General features: G+C 42.9%; 2 protein-coding genes across 2 annotated transcripts; both read right to left on the reverse strand.

Moving 5' to 3' along the window:
* Positions 1-2,783: 2,783 nt before the first annotated feature.
* On the reverse strand, positions 2,784-5,885 carry SPMIP10 (sperm microtubule inner protein 10). Its single transcript, XM_086705152.1, has 3 exons — positions 5,754-5,885; positions 5,109-5,226; positions 2,784-3,022 (listed from the first exon to the last, which is right to left on the reverse strand). Exons 1-3 carry the CDS (start codon positions 5,864-5,866, stop codon positions 2,813-2,815), a joined length of 441 nt encoding a protein of 146 aa, XP_086561278.1. The 5' UTR covers positions 5,867-5,885; the 3' UTR covers positions 2,784-2,812.
* Positions 5,886-10,054: 4,169 nt separating this feature from the next.
* On the reverse strand, positions 10,055-24,273 carry PHAX (phosphorylated adaptor for RNA export). Its single transcript, XM_086705143.1, has 5 exons — positions 24,120-24,273; positions 21,576-22,189; positions 18,726-18,846; positions 16,698-16,781; positions 10,055-11,041 (listed from the first exon to the last, which is right to left on the reverse strand). Exons 1-5 carry the CDS (start codon positions 24,213-24,215, stop codon positions 10,772-10,774), a joined length of 1,185 nt encoding a protein of 394 aa, XP_086561269.1. The 5' UTR covers positions 24,216-24,273; the 3' UTR covers positions 10,055-10,771.
* Positions 24,274-25,322: the final 1,049 nt, after the last annotated feature.

The raw sequence follows: 25,322 nt of genomic DNA on the forward strand, positions 1-25,322 counted from the left end.
AGGCAATCCACCTAAAGTATTAGAGTTTTTTGTATCACCTAAATTCTCTTCTTTAATAATTTTTTAATATCCGGTATATATATATATTTACTTTATCTTCATTATATGTATATATATACTTACTTTATATATATATTTACTTTACTGATCTTTAAGTTGGTCCTAAGTGGACATCTATATCCTTTTTTATGATAATTTCCTTCATATGGTAATCAGATATGAACACTGCCTGAATGAAGCATAGTTTAGACTCGCTATGATCTTTTTTAAAAAAACTGAGGTACGGGGCACCTGGCTGGCTCACTTGGCATAACATGCGACTCTTGATCTCAGGGTTGTGGGTTCAAGCCCAACACTGGGTGTAGAGATTACTGAAAAACGTAAAGGAAATCTTGGGACGTCTGAGTGACTCAGTCAGTTAAGCATCCAACTCTTGATTTCGGCTTAGGTCAGGATCTCACAGTTCGTGGGACTGAGCCACGTTGTCAGATTGGATCCTGCTCGGGATTCTCTCTCCTCTCTCTGCTCCTGTCCTGCTTGTTCTCTCTCTCTGTCTCAATGAAAAATAACTAGTGCCTGGGTGGCTCAGTCAGTTGAATGTCTGACTTCAGCTCAGGTCATGATCTCATGGTTCACGGGTTCAAGCCCCACATTGGGCTCCCTGCTTTCAGCACACAGCCCACTTCAGATCCTCTGTCCCTTCTCTCTCTGCCCCTCCCCTGCCCACGCTGTCTCTCAAAAACAAATAGAGCCATTAAAAAATAAAAATAAAAACATTTAGCAATGAGTAAGTAAACTTTAAACAATAAAGTAAAAAGAAAATCTTTAAAAAGTTTGCGGTAAAATGTACAATTCAGTGGCAGTAACTACGTTCACCTTGTTGTGCAACCATCCACTTCCAGACCTTTTTCACCATGTCAAACGGAAACTCTGTACTCATTAGACAGCCTATTCTCTCCTCCTCTGTAGCCTTTGGGGCTGCTATTTCTTCCTTTCTCTAGGAATTTGACTATTCTAGGTATCTAGGTATCTCATACAAAAGAAATTATTACAATGTTTGTCCTTTTGTGTCTGGCTTATTCATTAGCATGTTTTCAAGATTCCTCCATGTTGTAGTATGTATCAAATTTTTACTACATTTCGCGGCTGAGAAATATTCCATTGCATGCATATACTGCATTTTATTTATATATTCATCTGTTAGTGGACATTTAAATTATTTCCCTGTTTTGGCTACTGTGAATACTACTACTATGAACATTGACAGACAAATACCTGTTTGAGTCCCTGCTTTCAATTCTTTTTTTTTTTTTAAACTTATTTACCTTATTTTGAGAAAGAGAGAGAGAGAGAGAGAGAGAACACGGAAGGGGGCATAGAGGGAATCCCAAGCAGGCTCCCTACTGTCTCAGCATGGAGACTGATGTGGGGCTCGAACTCACCAACCAGGAGATAATGACCTGAGCCAAAATCAAGAGTCAGGAGCCTAACCGACTGAGCCACCCAGGCATCCCAATTCTCTCTTTTTTTAAAGACTTAAAAATAATTTTTTTTAACGTTTATTTTTGAGAGAGAGAGACAGAGTGTGAACAAGAGAGGGGCAGAGAGAGAGAGAGAGAGAGAAAGATACACAATCGGAAGCAGGTTCCAGACTCTGAGCTGTCAACACAGAGCCTGATGCAGGGCTGGGACTCACAAACCACAAGATCATGACCTGAGCCGAAGCCGGATGCATAACTGACTGAGCCACCCAGCCGCCCCTTTAAGACTTTTTAAAGTTATCACTACACCCAATGTGGGGCTCAAACACACAACCCCAAGATTAAGAGTTGAAAGTCTACAGACTGGGCCAGCCGCGTGCCCCCCTGCCTTCAATTCTTTTAGGCATATACCCAGAGGTGGAAATGCTGGATCATGAGGTAATTCTTCTATGTTTAACTGCCTGAGAAACCACTACACCGTCTTCCACAGTGGTGTACCATTTGCATATGGTCGTCTTTACGTTTTTAAATTATGTTTATCCATTCTTTGCTACAGGAAATTGATACTTAGATACAGTGAACCAGTAGAAAATCATGCGGTGTATCAAAGAGGTATCTGCCAAACACTGCCAGTTACCATGGTGATGAGTTACCAGGATGCAGAGATTTGGTGGGGGGAAGTGTGTTGGCGAGGTGGGGCAGGAACATGGCGTTGGGGCAGTCGGAAAAGTAGGCACAACAATCCCACGTCCTGCCACTCTGTTTCAGCTTGGCTCCTCTGAGGCTGAGTTTTGGAGGGGATGAACAACGAAGGGGTGAGGACAAGACAAAGAGGAACACGGTGGGGATAGATGGTTGGATTGGATGCATCCTCGGGTTCTTCAGTATTTGGCGTGAAATTAATTTCAGGGAGAGTTTGCCTTGCCTCCCCACTTTATCTTAGATGTTCGCAGAGCCTATCTCCTTTCAAAAGCCTTTATAAAGTAGACAGGCTCTTGGGTGGGTCAGAAGGTCCGACTTCAGCTCAGGTCATGATCTCACGGTTCGTGAGTTCAAGCCCCACGTTGAGCTCTCTGCTCTCAGCACAGAGCCCGCTTGGGATCCTCTGTCTCCCTCTCTCTCTGCCCCTTCCTCGTTCGCATGCTTTCTTCCTCTCTCAAAAATAAATAAACATTAAAAAAAAAGCTTTCGTAATGTATAAAATGTACAACTGACTTATAGCCTTTAAACAAATGGAACCTGTAGGTGAAATACAATTGTACGATGGCCTTCAACATTTATGGGGAAAGGAAGAGATTGAGATTGAAACACCTCGGCACTTTATTCTTTCATCAGACCAGACGCCTCCTGACGCCGTGGGAAATCACAGTGCTTTGGTATTTGGAGAGCGGTGAATGTAGAGGCATATCTGCAATTTTTATTTCTGGTGGGTCTTTCTTTAAGACAACTTTTCGATCTTCCCCATGACAAAGCCTTTCGCTGTGATTCAAAAACAGAGAGTCTTCGAAAGGGCCAGCGTGGATCCCACACACTTCTGCATGCTAAGGGGGGGAAATCTGCTATAATTCACACCAAACAGCACTTTTTTAGATGAAGATGGAGATTCCCCGATAGTTTTTCTAACTAACCCCGCTAAGGAGGAAGGTCTGAGGGACAGAGCAACATAACATCCCCGCCTTTTTTTTTTTTTTTAACGTTTATTTATTTTTGAGACAGAGAGAGACAGAGCATGAACGGGGGAGGGTCAGAGAGAGGGAGACACAGAATCCGAAACAGGCTCCAGGCTCTGAGCGGTCAGCACAGAGCCCGACGCGGGGCTTGAACTCACGGACTGCGAGATCATGACCTGAGCTGAAGTCGGACACTTAACCGACTGAGCCACCCAGGCGCCCCCATCCCCGCCTTTTTTTTAAAGCATGCTCTCTGGCTGGTGTCTGGACCATCCACAAGAGCAGGGTGGACTGCTGACTACTTATGTACTTACTTACTCACTGCTTATGACCGTGTACAAGTCATTTGCCCTGCTGTGAGACTCAATTTTCTCAAATATAAAATGGTCATTTTTAAAAATGCTTATTTATTTTTGAGAGAGAGTGCGAGTAGGGGAGAGGCAGAGAGAGAGGGAGACACAGAATCTGAAGCAGGCCCCAGGCTCTGAGCCGTCCGTACAGAGTCCAACGTGGGGCTCGAACTCACAAACCGCGAGATCCCGACCTGAGCTGAAGTTGGACACCCAACTAACTGAGCCACCCAGGCGCCCCTAGGAATCCTAATTTGAAGTCTCCTATTATAGTCTGATTATTACAATAGATTCTATTCCCCTTCAAAGAAACAACTTATCTTTTCACAAGTGATCAGCTCATCTGAATTTGGAAAATGCGTTGAAAATACTGAATAGCAGCAGTGAATGGGCAATGAGTCTTATCTGTAAATCTAGCTAAACTGTTCCTGTAGCTCTCAACCCACATATGCAGTACAGCTTTAAAAATGCATGCTCTGTACCACAGCTTTAATATTAATGACATACTTCATTAATATTAATTAGGTCCGTTCTTTTTTTTTTTTTTTTTTTTTTTTTTCTTTAAGGTTTATTAGTTTTTGAGAGACAGAGACAGACAGCGCTTGAGTGGGGGAGGGACAAAGAGAGAGCAGGGGAGACACAGAATCGGAAGCAGGCTCCAGGCTCTGAGCCGTCTGCACAGTGAGATCAGGACCTGAGCTGAAGTCGGATGCTCAACCGACTGAGCCACCCAGGCGCCCCTAATTAAGTCCGTTCTTAACTGTGAGTTGGCATTATGTGGACAGAAAGGTAGACAGAGAGCTCTGAAACCTTTGGGAATATCTATTTTAAGTTCATCTTTGGGTTATTTGAATAGATAATGCTATTTAACTCTTCCTTGCAAGTTCACATGAAAGTACATCAAATAGTTTTTGTCAGACAGGAGAATGGTGGTTGCCAGGAGGGAGGGGGAGTGGGGAGACACAAGTCAAAGGGCACAAACTTTCCCTTATAAGAATAAGAAGGTCTGAGGATCTCTTTTCAGCATGGTAACTGAATACTGTTAATAACACAGTATTGCATACTTGAAAGTTGCAGAGAGTGGGTCTTCTGTTCACCAGGAGAAAAAAAGAGTTAACTATGTGAGGTGATGAATGTCTTAATTATCTTGAGCCTGGTAATGATTCCACAGTGTGTATGTTTATTAAGTCATCATGCTGTCCATTTAAAAAATGTATATTTCTGTATTATTCCCTAGAAAGCTGGAAAAAATAAATATGAATTTAAAAATAGCTTTTGTAGGGGTGCCTGGGTGGTTCCATTGGTTAAGTGTCTGACTCCTGATTTTGGCTCAGGTCATGATCTCAGGGTTTGTGAGTTCGAGTCCCTTGTTGGGCTCTGTGCAGACAGCGTGGAGCCTGCTTGGGATTCTCTCTTTCTCTCTCTCTCTCTCTCTCTCTCTCTCTCTCTCTCTCTCTCCATCTCTGCCCCTCTCCCACTCTCTCTCAAAATAAATAAATAAGCTTAAAAAAATAGCTTTTGTATAGTTATAGATATGTCTATTCATAGATATATTAAATTATACTATAACTATGAATTTTTTATTATGAACATTTAGAGGAAAATACCTTCAGATTCATGTTCCTGAATTTCATATTTTCTTTCCAAGGCATAATATAACGTCTTGGGATCATCCCGTGCTTTACTGAAAATCGTGGCAAATGAACCCCAGCATTTGGAGCACACCTGGAGATTGGGAAGGCAGGAAGGAAGGATATCTTGTGAGTTAAATATAATTGTTTTAGCATTATTGCTGCACCCATGATGTGTGGATCCCCATAGCTTCAGGACACAGAGCTATGGCACTGTTTGAGGCTCATCTAATAATGAACCCACTAAATCTCCAAATATCACCAAGAGCCAGAGTCCGGGCTGGATATCTGAGCCTCCAACTGCACGCTGTCCTTTACAATTTGCTCTCAGTTTTCATTTAACCTGATAGTAAGGGGAAAGGCAGCAGACTCCATGATTTTCCCCAGGCCTACAAGAAGTCTCTGACCGGCCACAAAAACCAGCTTCTGAATTTAGTATCTGCTTTACACTCAGGTCAGACTTGCTTTCTCCCTGCATATACATTGTTTCCCTCTGGGACGCAAAGTTTTCCATACAGATGCCAAAGGAAGCACAAAATGTTTGTCCTTATCTTTGTAGCTCCGGGATTGCAAACAAAACAAGAAATAAACCCCCTCAATCCAGAACGCCCAGGTCCTCACTCATTAGAAGGCTTATATGAACTCTCATCAGTGCAGCTGTTGGCAATCTTAGGTAAGATAGGACACGTGTCCTTGCCCAAAGCCATCACCTCCAGGAGGGACAGAATTCTCATCTAGAACTTCACTAACTCACTCATGTAATTATGATGACATTGCTGCCTCAGACATCACACTGTTTTGCTAACTTCATAGCAACCCACAGCAGTTACATCAGCAGTTGATTAAGAATGTGGAGCTTTCAGGGGCGCCTGGATGGTTCAGTCGGTTGAGTGTCCGGACTTTGGCTCAGGTCGTGATCTGGCGGTCTGTGAGTTCGAGCCCCGCATCGGGCTCTGTGCTGACAGCTCAGAGCCTGGAGCCTGCTTCTGATTCTGTGTCTCCTCTCTCTCTACTCCTCCCCCGCCCATGCTCTTTCTCTCTCTTTCAAAAATAAATAAAAACATTAAAAAAAAGTTAAAGAATTGCATGTTTGACATTTCAAAAAAAAAAAAAAAGAATGTGGAGTTTTCAGCCATTTTTAATGATGTTATAGCTGCATGACTAAAACGTTCCCATCACGAACAATTTTTCAAAAATGAGGATGCTTCCGGACATAGTACAAATTTGACACACGCATACTAGACGGCACTCTGGACTGTATCATTATTATTCACAAAGAAGCCCTCCATGTTCACATTCTTTATTTGCCCTTAGCTTATTTTCTTACTTATGCATAGTGGTTGTGTGTCATTTATGTTTGCTACCGACTGCTTACACACACACTTCATGAGTGGGAGTCAAATATGTTTGGATCCAAACCAATTCAAGCCATTTTACCCCTGAAGATCTGAGATATATTGCAGAATATTGGAGATTATAAAAACTCATTTTATCACAGCGACTGTGTCTTACAGGAATGACACTTAAATCGCCATGAGAGGTGGAGGGTTATTAGTAGGTGGAAGGTTAATAGGATCGATCCCATAGCCAGCAAGTAAGAAGTTAGGCTGAGTGGCACCTGGGTGGCGCAGTCAGTTAAGCATCTGACTTTGGCTCAGCTCATAATCTCACACTTTGTGAGTTCGAGTCCGACATCGGGCTCTGTGCTGACAGCTCAGAGCCTGGAGCCTGCTTCGGAGTCTGGGTCTCCCTCTCTCTCTGCCCCTCCCCTGCTCACGCTCTGTGTCTCTGTCTCAAAAATAAATAAATGTTAAAAAAAAGATTTAAAAAAAAAAGCCTGAGCATAAGAATTATGGCCAGTTTGGTGAGAGTATTAACTGAATATATCCCTGGCAATAGTTTGGATAGACATTTCTTTCTTATTTATTTATTTAATTTGAGAAGGGGTGGGTGAAGGGGCAGAGAGAATAGGAGAGAGAGAATCCCAAGCAGGCTCCACGCTGTCAGCGCAGAACTGGACCTGGGGCTCGAACTCCCAAACCATGAAATCACGACCTGAGCTGAAATGAAGAGTCGGACTCTTAACCGACTGGGCCACCTAGGCACCCCTCTTTTTTCTTTTTCTTTTCTTTCTTTTTTTTTTTTTAAAGTAATCTCCTCACCAAACATGGGGCTCAAACTCACAACCCCAGGACCAAGAGTTGCATTCTCTACCAACTGAGCCAGCCAGAAGCTTCTGGATGGTTAGACATTTCCAGATTTGAATGGGCAGAAAGGTTCAGAGAAGAGTAATTTTAATAGGTAAAAATATAAACAAGCCTCAATGTTGAAGTGTTGGAGAGGACTCCAAACTCTGGCTTGTGCCCCAATAGGACCCTCACTCCCTTCTGACCAGGTCACCTTGCTTCTGGAGAAGGTGTGGGAGCAGAAGACCTCGACGAATCCCCAAACCCTGCAGTTTCCAGAGAGCATACTGCCTTCCCCAGCAGGACGCTGGTGTTCACCGTCAGTGGTGTGAATCATCAGGCACAAATAAACAAAAGCAGACACAGAGGTGGAGAAATTCCTTCAGGAGAATCTGGCCGTGGATGTACACCTCCATGGGGAGCTGATGGTGAGGACTCCAGGCAGCAACAACAGGTGATTGAGGTGACCGAGGAGCGGATGGGTAGATCCTCGACTTTGAGGTAGTGGCCACGATGCTATTTTACTTATTATTACTATTTTTTAAATGTTTATTATTGAGAGGGAGAGAATACACAAGCAGGGGAGGGGCAAAGAGAGGGGGAGACAGAAGTTCCGAAGCAGGCTCTGCGCGGTCAGCACAGAGCTCAACACGGGGCTCAAACCCACGAACCGCGAGATCATGCCCTGAGCTGAAGATGCTGAACTGACCGAGCCACCCGGGGCCCAAGATGCTATTTTATTTTATTTATTTATTTATTTATTTATTTATTTATTTTATTTTTTAATGTTTATTTATTTTTGAGACAGAGAGACAGAGCATGAGCAGGGGAGGGTTAGAGAGAGAGGGAGACACAGAATCCAAAGCAGGCTCCAGGCTCTGAGCTGTCAGCACAGATCCCGACGTGGGGCTTGAACTCACGGACGATGAGATCATGACCTGAGCCGAAGTTGGACGCTCAACCGACTGAGCCACCCAGGCGCCTCCCAAGATGCTATTTTAAAGAGGAAGGATCACAGTAAGAGTCTTTTTCATACATGTACTCAGTCCTGGGGTGACCTGGACATGAAAAGGCTTATGGGGCTGTTAGAGCCATCAGCCAACAGCAGTATCCCCATCTTGGGGCTCCTTTTTCCAGAGGCTGCTTTCGGTGGAGTTCACAGGGCTCCATGTGGTACCTTTGTTCCCTAACTTGAACTTGCCACCCATGATACTGAACCTGAATTGCATCTCTTTTGTGAGGTTAAGGCAGTTCTTTCACACTAATGAATAAACCGATCTGGGACACGTCAAAAGTCCTGCTGAACATTTGGCATCAATTCCCTCAGCGTATGGCTGCAATGGGTATTTGTAGAATTCCAGGAAGTCACAGTTTCTATACAGAGGTACCGGTGAACACCAATTGATATCCTTCTCTGGGTCATTTCAGAAAGATTTTGCAGTGGGGCACCTGAGTGGCTCAGTCGGTTGAGCGTCCGACTTCAACTCAGGTCATGATCTCACTGTTGGTGAGTTCGAGCCCTGCATCAGGCTCACTGTTGTCACCCTGTCAGTGCAGAGCCTGCCTCTGATCCCGTCCCCCTCTCTCTGCCCCCTTACCCACTTGTGCTCTCCCCAAAATATTTTTTAAAAAGGAAAGATTTTGCAGAATCATTTTGACAGGTTTGTTCGTTTTTTTCGAACCTTCAGTACCTTGTGGCAGAAGTACAGGGTAAGAATCCAAGATGAAATAATAATATGGAATGGATTCCTAAAAAACTAAAGACCTCAACTGTTGGTTTGCATTTAACGTTAGGGTTTAACGTTACAGTTTCCAGATAGTAAGGTAACAACTGTTGGCGAAAATGAACCAGGATGGTCCATTTACTGAAGATGAACTACACTGTAATGTTAATGCTCTTCAACAAGTGTAACTAGAAATATTAGCAGTATTTACATGAACGTGTGGCATATAAACTAGCACTTAACTGGATGTTATTTTTCCCAAAGTATGACACGTTTCTTATTATTTTTAATGTTTATTTATTTATTTTTGAGGCAGGGGTGAAGGGGCAGAGAGAGAGGGAGACAGGGAACCCCAAGAAGGCTCCGCACTGTCAGCACAGAGCCCGATGCAGGGCTTGAATTCCCGAACCAGGAGATCACGCCCTGAGCCGAAATGGAGTCCGACGCTCAAATGACTGAGCCACTCAGGTGCCCTATCCCAACGTAACATACCTTTAAGATCACCTCTCATAAAGAATCTCAGAAACAATATTCAGTTACGTATTTAAAATAGTTTTCCTCCCTTGGTTATAGCAATTTTATGAAAGCATGTCTGAGGTTTCAAAAACAGTCACTTGAGGGGCACCTGGCTGAGAGGTGCCTGAGTCTCTTGAACTCACAACGCCGAGTCTGTGACCAATGCTGGGTATAGACACTACATAAATAAATAAATCTTAAAAAAAAAAAAAAAACGTCACTGCACAAAATCTAGTTTTATTTTTGTGTTCGTCATGAATAAAAAGCAACCAATAACCATTTTCTTCTTCTTTTCCCACTTGTATCCTTAGATCCAACTTCAATGACTATGTATTCCAGGAACTAAAGAAAAACTTCAAGAACTATCTGTAAAGAAGAGTTTACAATTGCTTCTTACATATTTTTGCCTAATCTATTTTGTAGACTAAAGTCAACCCTTGGAACACCTTAACTACTTTTATTTCCTTCAATAAGAATGAGTAATTTGACACTTCAGGCAGATGTAACATTTTTAATACCCAATTTCCTTAACATAAGGTAAAGCAGTCTTAGGCAGGCAACCACCGGGAATTTTTTAAATGTACATGGTAATTACACAGGTATGGATCACATTCAGTATTCAGTGTAAGATCGAGTCAATTTAAAGGAAGTCAAAAAAAAGTTAAGAATGAAGACTTCTTTGAAAAGCTTCTGATGTTAATTTACTTCCTGACAAATAAGTTTATACTGATGAGTGTAAACCTATTTTGTCTCTGTCCTTAAAATTGCTTGAAAGTTCTCAGAACACAGAAAAACTAAATTTGAATGCATTTGTAACAGTTTAACAATTTATGTGCCTTATTAAGATCTTTTTACGGAATGTTTTGAAACCAGTCATAATTCGCTACAAAGATAAATCAAAAAAAGAAAACAACTTTTTGAATGGCATGTTACAATGACCTGGACAAAAGTAATTATCAACTAGTAATAACTAACACATGCAACAGATTGAGAAATTAAATCTCTGCTATATACTTTTAAATATTTTGTCAGACATGAGAAATGGGTCTATCAATAACATTCATCTTCCCACAAATTCAACATTATTTTCAGCAAGAAAACAGTTCTTTCTGTCCAGATTTTTAGGTTTATCAGTGCAAAGTAAAACGAAGCAATCTCAGTAGAAATGGCTTATTACAAGGTTATTCTAGAAAGGCTTAATCCTCAAAACGTACTAAAAGATGTCCAAATCGTGAGAATGATCGACCTCGATGGCTTCCTCTGCATCCAACTTGGTCTCTCCGTGGCCTTCCTGCGGCTCGTCAAGAGAGGCCAGGGCCTCGTTGGTGTCACTTGCGAAAGTTTCTCGTGATGTGTCATCGTCTTCTTGAAAATTTAAATTTTTAATAGCTTGTTTCATCTTTTTCCCCAACACTTGTGTTCTTCTCTTCCTAGCAGCCTTTTTATTTTCATACTCCTTTTGATTTTCAATGTAGAAAATGTCCTACAATAAAGGAACAACCTTAAGCAAGAAGGACCGTTTATTAAATGTTTGGTACAAGGTGGACCCTTCGTGATCTCCATCTCTCACCAAAAACAAGGAAATATTATTAGACTCGTAAATGACGCACAGAGTCTAAGACAGGAGGGGAGTCCCCACTGCAGACAGAGGATGAAGCTGGAATTCCAACTCAACCCCATGTTCACTCCGGGGCCCACGCTTAGTCAACCATAACGTACCATCAGAGCTACAGGTTTCCTGCGTGGGACGAGACAGCAGGAAAATCACGTCATTCAGGAGTTAAAGAAAATCTAATTTGTCACAAGAAAAACACAAGTCTTTGAAATAAAGTGTACTAACTTGGAAACTGTCATAATAACCATACGTGACTGCGCATGCTAAGAAACCAAGCAACACCTGAAATGTGTGACTAAGTATGATCACGTAACCTACACAATGGAAAAAATCCATTCCTTAAAAAATGTCACTGTAATTAACGTGGGCACATAAATCTGTCAAAAACTTAGACCACAAGGCATCAACACAATATAGTCAACACTAGAATATATTCCAGGAAGTTACAGAAAAGGGATTTTATAACACAAAAATACGAGATTGTTAGTCCAGGGCCCTCCACCTTGGCGACCGCTGTGGCAGTCTGCCACGCGCACTGCAAGGTGTTCCGCAGCATGCCTGGCCTCTACCCACTAGCGTATATCCACCCATCCCCAAACGGTGACAAGCAAACACTTCTCCAGGCACTGCCAAACGTCCTCACCTCCTCCAAGAGGCAAAACTGCCAGCAGCTGAGAGCTGAAGTGGAAAATGCGTTTTATTAAACTATTACATGGAAAAACGTTAAAATAGCCTCTGGGAACCTTGACACAGGTGGAGAAGTGTAGATTCAGAGGGTACAAAAGAAAGAAAAGTAGGTCAGGGATCTGAAGAGAAGGCCAAAAATGACTGCTAAGACAGAGCAGGTTCAAAGGTTTAAAACAGAAGGTAGGATGGGCACCCTATTATCTCCTGGGAAGGGATTATTAAAAGCTGTAACCAAGTCAGTCTCTATTATGTTCTTAAAGTGCACAAGTCACAAATCCCTCCTTGTTTATAAAAACCACTGTGGAAGATGGTGAAATAAAGGGGACCCTCTCCAAAAATTTATGCTAAGTAGTTACAAGCAGCACACAGAATTAGCAGAGGAAGGAGTAGGAACTCTTAAATTAAGGAGACAAGGGAAAGCTTCAGAAGATGAACGCTTTGGTGGACAGGAGGACTAAAAGTATTTGCTAGAGAAAGGACAAGGGATTAGAGGTGGAGAACTTAACGCGTGTTAAGAAGTGGAGGAAGGACACAAGAAAGTGACGAGAGGAAAATGAGGCTGGCAACCATTTACTGAACAGGCACATTTACATGCCAGGCATGGTGCAGAGAACTGTTCATTCTCACCAGAAGCTCATGGAGTGGATATTTTCTGACGAGGAAAGGGAGAGTGCCCGCATCGGCAGCACATACATTAAAATCCGAGGAGGAAAGTGAGGCACAAGACTGCAGAGCCAACAGGTGAAGGTATAAAAAGTTAGCTCATCTAGTAGCTCCCCAAATTCGCATCCTTAAAACCGACTGCATTGCCTTCACAGAAGAGTGACAATTCACAATCTTTTAAAGAGTCTACTTAACCTTCAAGCGGAGAGAGAAAAAGAAGCTGCAAGGAGAAGCATTTCCATTTCATGGGAAAGCACATCTGAGCATGTTGATAACAACAATTCTAAGTCGTACAACGCTTGGCAACACTCAGTAAAATTATAAAGTTTCCCTTTTCACTCCAAATACATCAAGACTTTTTAAATATTTTTTTTCCACGTTTTTATTTATTTTTGGGACAGAGAGAGACAGAGCATGAACGGGGGAGGGGCAGAGAGAGAGGGAGACACAGAATCGGAAACAGGCTCCAGGCTCTGAGCCATCAGCCCAGAGCCCGACGCGGGGCTCGAACTCACGGACCGCGAGATCGTGACCTGGCTGAAGTCGGACGCTTAACCGACTGCGCCACCCAGGCGCCCCTAAATACATCAAGACTTTTTAAAAGGAACTGCATTCCATGGGTTATGAATGTGACAGAACTGGGAAACGGCCCAAAGAAATGTTGTAACCTGTTGTTAGTGTTGTTATGACAAATGCAGACAAGAGATAATCTGAGGGCAGTTTTTTTCTACATATATATCATTAATTTTACAAGGTAAGAACCTCAACTGTATGCTATTTGCAGAGGGAGACCATTACAGCCAAACTTTTAAAAAATACAGCAACTAAGGGGTGCCCGGGTGGCTCAGTCAGTTAAGTGTCTCGACTCCTGATTTTGGCTCAGGTCATGGTCTCATGGTTTGTGGGATTGAGCCCTGCATTGGGCTCTGTGCTGACAGCACAGAGCTTGCTTGGAATTCTCTCTCCCCCTCTGTCTCTGTCCCTCCCCTGCTCATTTACATGTGCACATGCTGTCGGTCTCAAAATAAATAAATAGACATTAAAAAAAAAAATGTGTGTGTGTGCATGTATGTGTGTGTGTGTGTATATATATATATATATATATATATATAGCAAATTAATTTATTTTTAACTACTCATTCTTTTTTTTCTCTCAAACTTTGTACTTTCCAAAACAAAACTTAGTTACAAACCAAAACAAAATGGTACGTCACATACCAAAACACAATCAAATTTTAAAAAGGCAAAAAGACCGACTCAATTCAGCTCCCGCTTCCTTCCGAATTCTACAGACTGAATGTTAGCATTATAGTGATCAAAGAACAATTATAACATTATCATTTGATGACACTTAAAATGACCTATGATGAAATACTATTTGCTTTAGGTTTTTTCCTCTAATAACAAAACTACTCAAGCCATGCACCATGCATAAAATTTGGAAAAACAAAGGAAAACCTTAAAAGCCAAAACATTTAAAACCCCCTAGAGTAGACCAAATCATTGGTAACTTTTTGCTATTTTACATATCAACTAATTGTCCCATGCCTCTTTTTCATTATAAATTTGTACTTTGCCTTTCAAAAAACTTGAGTAATTACTGCATTTTCTCCTTTTCTTAAAAATGCTGTGAAAAGGGGTGCTTTGGGGGGGCTCAGCTGGTTGAGCGTCCAACTTCGGCTCAGGTCATGATCTTGCCATTCTTGGGTTTGAGCCCTGTGTGGGGCTCTGTGCGACAGCCTGGGACCTGGAACCTGCTTCCGATTCTGGGTCTCTCTCTCTCTCTCTCTGCCCCTCCCCGATGCATGCTCTTTCTCCCCCTCTCAAAAAATAAACTAAATGTCGGAAAAAATAAATTTTTTTTAATGCTTCACAAAAATAGAGGCTAAAAGGCAGTCCTTTTAAAAATGTCCCTCTTGGGGTATGCCTGGCTGGCTTAGAAGAACATGCAACTCTTGATCTCAGGGTTGTGAGTTCGAGCCCCACAGTGGGTGCAGAGATTACTTAAAATAAATAAACTTCAAAAAATGTCCCTCTTGGTCAACATTCTTTAATTATTAGGTATTCCAAATGTTTCTACGTTTGTTGTTACAACGCAATGTTTCTGGTAGTTTAACCTAACCTACTAACATTAAAATCTCTTTCTCCACAATGAGTTAGAACTGAATTTCAAAGACATGTGATTCAGTGAAAAAAACCTGTTTCAAGTCAGTATTCTGTGCAATCCCAGGCTAATCATTTTTATTACTTGTCCTGTGCATAACACAGGAACATCTACTTTGACAGAATGGGGTGCAGATTAAATCCTATAAATAAGTGGCCCAGTGCTGCAGACATGGTGAATAAATGTTATTTTCTTCTCTTCTGCTTGTGGAAACGGTCTGTCCAAAGTTTGGTTACCTAGAAGAATCTTCTCCAGATACCACTTTCTTTAATCCTTTCAGAGCTCTATTCAATAGTCAGGGCACTTATTACAGTCCCCACTTCATAGATGACAAAATTAAGGCTGAGAGAAAGTAAGTGGTCTGTTTGTATTCATGTAATCACTAAATGGCAAAATTAAGATTAAAACCCGGATTTTGAATGTTAGAGAATTCTTTTTATCTCACCTTGCTATTTCTCTGTAAACAGGGACATTCTGCTATGAAACAATGTTTAATGTTCCTCAGAAGAATGCTCCTTCTCAGTGCACACCTTTTGTCAGGGATTACAGTGTGGAGGAGGGAAAACGCAAGCAGTTAAGCTCCGCTCTACTACTCAGTAGGCGTGTTCCTCAGGAAAATTACATTGTTACAAATCTACCAGTCATTGTTTCAGGAGGAAAAAAAGGCAGTATGGACAAGAGATTTCAAATGTGCGGTAACAGTAACATTTCCTGTAGCAATTTCAATAGCAGATTTTAAAAAAATGACTGGAAGTGGACAGCCAGAAAAGAGGGGAAACAAACTAACACTGAGGGGCGCCTGGGTGGCTCAGTTGGTTAAGCGACTGACAAGATCTTGATCTCGGATCAGGACATGATCTCACGGTTCCTTGGGAGCGAGTCCCAAGTCTGGCTCTGTGCTGACGGTGCGTTAGCTCAAGAGAAGTGGCTTTTATTTACCTGTCATCATTAGCATTATAAACGGCTAAACCACAATGCTGTGACATGTGCTATCCAGTTATAATAAAGAGAACACAAAGCTGATCCAATACACCATCTGTGTCCCATGTCCATCACCTCTTTCCTATGCAAGAAGCAAGTTCTTAATCTTGATTGTATCTGCTAAATGTAATCACGTTCCTTAATTAACAAATTAAAAGATAAATGCTGAGCCATGAAAAACTCACACGGCAGAAGAACGCCCAAAGAGGACATTCTAGTAACGTACAAATGATGAATAGTGAAGAGGCTAGCTTTTGTTCATAAGAACTAATGGAGACAGAGGAATGAAATGAAACAAATCCACGAGGAGACAATGACCACAATGGGGTACATTCTATTAGACAACCATCTCAGACTCTTCAAAATGACTAAATCATGAAAGAAAATGTGGAGTTAAAGAGAGCGAAAGAGATACAATAAATGAAATGTGAAAATCTAGATGGGATCCGAGTTTGAGGGAAGGGGAAAAAAGGTAGAAAATACATTCTGGGGACAATTCAGGAAATTGGAATATGGTCAATACCTGATACTAAGAAATTGTTTTTCTTTCTCTTAGGTGATACAATGTAAGACAGTGTCCTTATTATTAACAGTTGCTTCCTACAATAATTAGGGCTGAGTGTCATGATGTTTGTTACTTTTTTCCAACTGGTACAGAAGAACAACTGTAAAGTAAGAATCTCAAAATATTAACGACCCCGAATCTTAAGTGCAGGAAATTCATCCCGTTACTGTTTCATCTATTCTCCATGTTTGAAATCTTTCATTAATAAAAGGCTGTAGGAGGCTAGAAAAAATAATCACATGCTAAAAGACCAGGAAAATGGCCATAAAGGAAACTGTGACGCTGCTTAGCAAGGGAAGAAAACGAAGAGGAAGAGTTTATAAAGGCACATGTTTTACTTGAAACGAGACAATGACAAAATTGGTCAATTTAAGGCAAAACAGGTGATGGGAATTAAAAGAAGCTGAGGAGAAGTCAAATTATGATGGGTCTTAAAAGTCAAGGGCACTATAGTTTTTATTTACCTTAATTTGTTCCTCGCTGATACTAGGAGTATTTTTCAGGAGATTCAGGAAGACCCCACCTGGTGTTCTTCTTCGACTACCATTCTACAAAAAGAAGCAGAAATATGATACTGTATACACTCTTTCCACGAATGGCCAAAGGGTCTTTTAAACAGACAGGTACCAGGGTGCCTGGGTAGCTCAGTCAGTCAGGTGTCCAACTCTTGATTTCAGCTCAGGTCATGATCTCACGGTTCGTGAGTTCAAGCCCGTGTCTGTGCTATCAGCAGCGCCCAGAGCCTGCTTCAGATTCTGTGTCTCTCCTCTCTCTCTACCCCTCCCATGCTCACGCTCTATCTCTATCAATAATAAATAAATGCTTAAAAAAATTTTTTTTAATAAAATATTAATGAATCTATAACTTTGTGTTCAACTATTAGCAGTGACACAAAAAGGGGTGCCAATACATCCATGACTTTTTTTTTTAAGTTTATTTATCTATTTTGAGAGAGAAAAAGAGAGAGAGCACAAGCAGGGGATCCCCAACAGGGTCCATGCTGCCAGCATAGAGCCTGATGCAGGGCTGGAACTCATCAACCTAGAAATCATGACCTGGGCTGAACCCAGGAGTCAGATGTTTACCAAATGAATGACCCAAGCACTCTTCGTGACTATTATAACTTGTCTTGTTGTTAACTTCTATAATCTATGCTCACAGGGTATTTCCTTAGCCACTGCTATCTATTCTAATGGGTTTCTTTCCTATTTCTAAAGTAATATTGACTCACTTTCACGTGATGTTACTTTTCAAATTCATGAAGAGCAAATAAGAAAGAAGCCATTCAGACTTCATCGTCTCCCAGTGTGAAAGCTGAACTAAACGTTATCTCCAAAACCATTATATAGGATAAACTGCCACTGCGTGTGATCTGGCCTAAGCAAAAATAGTGGTCTTTCTGGTCATTCTCAAATGGTAGTGTTTCTCACTTCATACCTGTCAGAATGGCTAGTATCAAAAAGATAAGAAATAACAACTGCTGGTGACAATGCGGGGAAAGGGGAATTTTTGTACGCTGTTGGTGGGAATGTAAATTGGTGCAGCCACTATAAAAACCAGCATGGAGGTCCCTCAAAAAATTAAAAATAGGAATACCATATCGGGGGCACCTGGGTGGCTCAGTTAGTTAAGTGTCAGACTTTGGCTCAGGTCATGATCTCACCGTTCGTGGGTACGGTCCCCGGGCTGACAGCTCAGAGCCTGGAGCCTGCTTCAGATTCTGTGTCTCCTTTTCTCTCTGCCTCTCCCGTGCTCGCAATCTGTCTCTCTCAGTCTCTCAAAAATGAATAAACATTAAAGGGGCGCCTGGGTGGCTCAGTTGGTTGAGTGTCCAACTTCGGCTCAGGTCATGATCTCACGGTTCGTGGGTTTGAGCCCTGCGTCGGGCTCTGTGCTGACAGTGCAGAGCCTGCTTGGGATTCTCTCTCTCCCTGTCTGTGTTTCTCCCCTACTTGTGCTCTCTCTCAAAATAAATAAACTTAGGGCGCCTGGGTGGCGCAGTCGGTTAAGCGTCCGACTTCAGCCAGGTCACGATCTCGCGGTCCGTGAGTTCGAGCCCCGCGTCGGGCTCTGGGCTGATGGCTCAGAGCCTGGAGCCTGTTTCCGATTCTGTGTCTCCCTCTCTCTCTGCCCCTCCCCCGTTCATGCTCTGTCTCTCTCTGTCCCAAAAATAAATAAACGTTGAAAAAAAAAAAATAAATAAACTTAAAAAAAACATTAAAAAAAAAAATGTTAGCCCCTACTTTCAACAAACCCTGTAAGAGATGTGTTGTTGACCACTCACTAACAGGATACAATTTATGGATGGTTTTTGTAAGAAAAGTAATAAATGCAAAAACCAACAATACGGAATTTTTAAATTCAGTTTTTTAAAATCTGAAACACACGGCAATAAATTGGTAAGAGATCCAAGAATCAGAGATAAGTTTATTTTGTAAAATAATCACACGAAACACAATATAAAATGGAAACAACAAAGTAGTTAGTCTTACCATTATGAAAAGGCCGCCGTTTTGTTCAACTTCAGCTGTTTCCATCAGAAGTTCAATTGCCTTTTTGTTCCCAATTATCCTCACTACTCGTGCTATCAGATCTTTCTTTGGTTCCTGCAACCTGATAAGGAACAAACAGAGTAATATTAACTCCTTTATTTGTTGTATAAAGTTGAAGAAATCTACCTTAGTCTCCTGGGTTAGTGCCCAAGTAGGATCAAAATCCTATTCTGCTAACATCTGTGTTTTGAAATATTCAATATTTAACCTTAGAATCACTGATAGGGAAACGCTGCTACCTTGGGTCACCCAAGAAGACAGTAACCTCAAGGTTCCACCTCAAGTCTCATAATTCGCCTCCTCATTTTGCCTTCATGGATTATGGTGGTTTCAAAATAAATGTGCCCATCCAGCAAAGGGAATGCAAACCTAAAAGCAAAAGAAGGTAAGTCCATTCTTTTCAAAACAATTAAAAAACATACACTATGCTTTCAATTATTATGCCTAAAAGTCCCAGAGATGTCTGGGAGCTTTAAAATGGATAGCACCTTCCTCTTAGTCTCTCTGCCTCAGAACAAAGGCTATGGCTAATGGCTAATATTTACTGACTTATTATGGGATGCACACAATCCTAAAAATTTTGTAGGCGTTATCCCAGCTAATTGTGTCAACAACCTTATGAAACAGGTACTTATCGTCATCCTACTACTGAGAGGTAAAAAGAGAGGAAGCCTAAGTAACACTTCTAACGTCAGAGTCCATACTCCAGAGAGATAAAGGATTAATATGGGAGTTTTACCAGTTCTCTAACCAGACCTGGCTTCCTTGCTCCTTCTCAACAAGAGGCACTGTATTATGGAAAGAGCACTAGACTAGGAACAAAGGGACCAAGGTTTAGTTCCGACTCTGACACAACTGTGACTTTGAAAAGTCATATGAACTACTGGGTCTCAGTGTCCCGATCTGTAAAGAATGTCTTTGGTTTATAAAAATCTCTAAATTCCTTTCCAACGCTCAAATTCCAAACTTTCTCTGCAGGTTAAAAATCCAGTACTGGGGCGCCTGGGTGGCGCAGTCGGTTAAGCGTCCGACTTCAGCCAGGTCACGATCTCATGGTCCGTGAGTTCGAGCCCCGCGTCAGGCTCTGGGCTGATGGCTCGGAGCCTGGAGCCTGTTTCCGATTCTGTGTCTCCCTCTCTCTCTGCCCCTCCCCCATTCATGCTCTGTCTCTCTCTGTCCCAAAAAAATAAATAAACGTTAAAAAAAAAAAAAAAATGAAATATCAATTTACTACACACCAAGAAATTCTATTCTAGGTATTTACCCGACAGGAATTAAAATGTTTCCAAATATCTGTATGTCAAAGCTCATAGAGCATTATTCATAATAGCCAAGAATTGGAACAGCAATTCAATATGGATGTTTGTATATGTATATAAATTAAAAAAGTGTTGATTCCTGCTACAACATGGACAATCTCAAAAATATTACATTAAGTGAAATAAACCCAGCACAAGAGAATACACACTGTATGATTCCAACAATATGAAATGTCCAGAAAATTCAAATTTATGCCAACAGAAAGTAGACTGGCAGTTATTTGGGATAGGAACAAAGAATAGCTTTAAATGGGCATATGGTTATGATGGATCTTATTGGGGAGATGGAAATGTTTTAAAAGTGGTTTATGGTTATTGTTGTAAAACTGATAAATGTGCTAAAAAATCAATACCCAAAATGGGTGAATTTTATCATGTGTACAATATGCCTCAATGAAATTATAAAAGAAAGGTGATGAGTATTTGAAAACACTAAAGAACAGGAGTGCCTGAGTGACTCAGTTAAGTGTTCGACTTTGGCTTAGGACATGGTGTTATGGTTTGTGGGTCTGAGCCCCATTTGGGCTCTGTACTGACAGCATGGAGCCTGGAACCTGTGGGATTCTGTGTCTCCCTCTCTCTCTGCCCCTCCCTTGCTCACTCTTTGTCTCTGAAAAATGAATAAACATTACAAAAAACTAAAAACAAAACAAAACAAAACAAAAACGCTAAAGAACAAAACCAAACCCCACAATTTGAAAAGATAAGCTTTTAAAAAGATAAGCACTAAATGGGAAGAGCTGCTAAAAGTTCCTAAAAGCTTGCAAAATTATTTTATCAGGGCTGTCCAAATTTAAGGAAACACAGATATAGTCCTATAACCAAGTAAGCCCAGAGTCCATCCTTCAAATTTAAAAATCTCAAAAGAGGGGCACCTTGGTGGCTCAGTCGGTTAAGCACTGAACTCTTGGTTTCAGCTCCGGTCACACTCTCACAGTTCTTGGAATCGAGCCTGGCATGGGGCACTGACAGCACGGAGCCTGCTTGGGATCCACCCTCTCCCTCTCTCTGCCCCTCCCCTGCTCACTCACTCACACTCTCTCACACACACACACACACACACACACACACACACACACACGCGCGCACACATGCTCTCTCTCAAAATAAATTAAAAAAAATTTTTCAACCTTAAAAAGAAACATTCTTTTTTTTTTTTTTTTTAATTTTTTTTTTTTTCAACATTTATTTATTTTTGGGACAGAGAGAGACAGAGCATGAACGGGGGAGGGGCAGAGAGAGAGGGAGACACAGAATCGGAAACAGGCTCCAGGCTCTGAGCCATCAGCCCAGAGCCTGACGCGGGGCTCAAACTCACGGACTGCGAGATCGTGACCTGGCTGAAGTCGGACGCTTAACCGACTGCGCCACCCAGGCGCCCCGAAACATTCTTAATGTACCTAGATTCATTTCCAATAAACGGAAGATTGTTGGCCAAGCACTCATTTGTAGGCCAAATTTTAATGCTCACCTGAAAGAAATTTCATCAGCTACTTTCTCTTGCGAATCATCCTCTGTGATCTCATACCGGCCTTTATAGTTCATTTCTAGTCTGTCCCCTAGTCGGTCTCTGACAGGTCGTTTTCGTTTGAGATGACCTTGCCCGTTTTCCTCTTCCTTTGATTCCATTCTTTTGCCACCGTGCATATAGTCATCTAGCTCTTTGTCTAATTCTTTTGTATGTTCTTGAGATTCCCTCTTAAGTTTCTTCGCAAGCAAATAATTGTAAGTTTCGGACTGTCTGCTTTTGTCAATAGTACCCTCCATTCCCAAGATACCAAGTTCAGTGGCCACTGCATCTTGATTCTGTTCTTGTAGCACAGCACCCCATATGTTGTTAACCTTCTTTCCTCCAGGAACAGGTAGTTTCTGGCTGCTCTGGCCAAACTGAAAAGGCTCTGGCTTGGGAGGAGGATTAAAACATTTCTGTCGCTTGCGTTTCCAAAGGGAGCTATCATCATCGGAATCAGAGAAACTCTCCTCACTGGAATCCACACTTTTAACAGTCCGATAATGTGACACTGGTGCACAAGGCGTTGCAGTACCCTGGAAGGGCCTCACTATGCTGTCCCCACCTAGTGTCTTCTGCAAGTCAAAAGAAATGCAATCAATTCGGGGGAAACACATCAGCTGCACCCAGCACGCCCCGGTTTTAAACAAGTTATTTTGGGATTCAGCGGGACCACCGTGAAGCAGAACAATCCTCAATGAATCTCTGAAACCGATCCAGTCCCTACTTTTCTAAAGTTCTACACGGAATCTTCCCATTTTAAAACCACAAATTCTTATTTGTAAAGCTAATACAGCACTTAGTTCTAAGGCTTTTTTTCTAAAAACTTACCAAAGCTCTTAATTGCCACCTTGGAAGATTTTCTCTATTTTCAGTTATCGTCAGAATGGTCGAAAATGACATATGCCATAATTTTTAGTACCGGTTGTGAAAATTAATAAAAGGAAACCTCACTAAACTAGGGTCAGCAGGCTAGAAGAGGGAGTTCTCCTGCCCTATCATCAGGAAAAGACCATAACTTGCACCTAACACAGAAAGATGCCTATACCTTACTAACCCAGCAAGCGGAAGCTTTTCTTGTAGCCTGGCAACAGCCCAGCCACTGAGAGACTGATCCAACTCAACCAATGAAAAGCCACTATACTTTAAACTCCCAGCTTATTCCCTCCCAACTCTTCCCCCTTCCCTATAAAGAGGAGCAGTCCTCTTCTTTATTCCCACTTGCCTCGGTTTTGCCCTAGCAACGCTTGGTCAGAGTTGTGATTCTCTGCTGTTTCAGAGTAAATCCCATTTTTGCTGGTAAAATAATTGACAAGTTTTATTTTAGGGTGAACACAGTTATGACAATTTTTCTTTGTTTCAAAACACGCCGTTCTTGCGCTTAGACAAATCAACTTCCTTTGTAGGGTTTTGTGACCTTATTCTTTTGATATTGGATAGTAAACTCCTACACATAGGAAGCCCTGACTACTTCTAAAACTGCACAGTTCACGCTATTAAGCTTACCGAGTCATGGGTCAATCTATGTAAAACAACTTGGAAAAGACTGAAAACCAAAACTGAAACCTTTGTATCAATTTCCTAAGACATCATTCAAAAGGGAACAACTTTGTACTAAACACAAGTATGTGCTAGAAACGGCAGGCAGGAAGGGGAGCCAGTTTTCCCTTGTTCAAGTAACTAAGGCGTCTAAGATTCGTCAGGCATTGCTGTGCACTGTATGACTCCCTAAATCCCTAACAAATACCCTATCAGCGGCGTATTCTTATCATTCCCATTACACAAATTGGGGCACGAGGCTAAATACCTTGGCACTGGTCACACAGTAGAGGCGCCAGTTTTCGAAGGCAGGCAGCCTAGCACAAAGCTCGCTCAAAGTGCTTGCTACTTAGCAGGCAATCAAAATACACTCCCATTTAAAAAACGGGGAGGTTCATACAAAACCGGGTGTCACATTATTGCACGGCGAAGCGGCGTCGGTTGGGACTATGGAAAACCAGGCCCCTGTGCATATGATAAATTTCATTCCCGGTCCTCAGTCTCCTTACTTGCCCAAGGCGAAAAGGAGTGCCACAGGCTGTTTCTGGCCGCTGTCCCCAGCTCATACATTTTCGGCAACATCTGCCGGGCCGAGACAACCTACTCGCGCCGCGGCAGGCAAACTCCGCAAATTCGGGAAACCCAGAGCACCGCAGGGCAGGCGAAGCGACCGCCGCACGCCAGTCTCCAGGAGGCCGAAAGCCACGCGATCCCGCCTGGCAACGAAATGCCGCGCCAGGGTTCGGACGGCCCGCTGTCGCGTCCCCGCCCAGCGCCTCTCCCCGCCGCCAGGGCCCGCGTGCCGGGCCGGGGACGCCCGCCCGACGCTCAGCCACACCGCCGCGCGTCCCTTGTGCAGTCCGGGCTCCGCGCGCCCGCCCCTCACCCACACCGCCGCCCGTGCTTCCTCGCAGCCCGGGCTGCGCGCACCCGGTTCCGAATTACCCGCCCGCCTTTCACGCTCACCGGCACCTGCAGCGGCCTGTCGCTGGGTGCGACCGTCATGTCGGAATCCGAGTCCGAAAGCTGCCCATCTTCCATGTCGCCGGCGTCCTGCGCCATCTTCCCGCGGCGTGGCGCGACGGGTCAGGAGAGCACTTCCGGCGGGGCGGCGGGAAGGTCCAGACGGCGGCGGCTGCTCGGGCGCCCCCGCGAGGGGCCGGCTCCCGTTTTGACCTTGCGCGCGGCCTACTCCGGATACCTGGGTCAACGCCGGCGGATATGCACAATCATTGCAAACCGTGCACCACTAGCGCCGCGCCGTGGAAAATCAATCTCCTGTTTCCCCAACAGTTTGGCACGTTTTCTCTCAAACTTTGTTTTCGTGCAAACATAAGGTTGTGCATGGACAGCGGCGGTCGGGGATTCCTATCTTGGCCTCACATCCCTCACCAGGATGCTCCACGCAAGGCTTCTTGCTTCCATTCTTGCTCCTGCTCAATCCACTCTTCTCGTAGCTTCTTGGGGAGACTTTCAGACAGCGCGTGAGGTAGCTCTCCAAGCGCACTGGGCTCGGTGCACATTGGCCCTCAAGCATCCTTTGTTGTTCACGGTTCAAGGCAATTGCAGTTGCTGTGGCCTCTGCCTTGCGGACCCTTACTTCCATTCTTTGCGCAGGTTGTTCTCTTACATGGTTCAGTTTTCTGATTAAATGCTGCCTTCTCAGGGAGGCCACCTTCAAACACCTTAACTAAAACAAGATCCTCTGCTCTCACTCTTGAACAAACGTTTGTTTTTCTTCATGACATCAATAGCCATGTGTATTTGTTTTCATTTTGTTTTCTTCTCCCCCCCCCCCCCCCCGGAATGTCTGTTTTATTTACTGTTGTTTCTCTCCAGTGTTCACTTCCCCAACTGGTAGGGCCGATCTAGAACCCACCAGCTGTGAGATCATGACCTCAACCCTTAAGTGGTCGCTGAACAGACTGAGCCACTACCCACGCTGAAGCATGCTACTCTCGATCTTGGCATTGTGAGTTCCAACTTCATGTTAGGGGGTAGATTGTACTTTTAAAAAAGCTTTACAAAATTTAGGGGCGCTTGTGTGGCTCAGTGGGTTAAGCCTCTTACTCTTGATTTCGGATCAGGTCATGATCTCCCAGTTGGTTAAGATTGAGCCCCACATACAGCTCAGTGCTGACAGCATGGAGCCTACTTCAGATTCTCACT

This window comes from Puma concolor, chromosome A1 (genome assembly GCF_028749965.1).
Source record: "Puma concolor isolate L17-30 chromosome A1, mPumCon1.1.hap2, whole genome shotgun sequence".
NCBI lineage: Eukaryota > Metazoa > Chordata > Mammalia > Carnivora > Felidae > Puma > Puma concolor.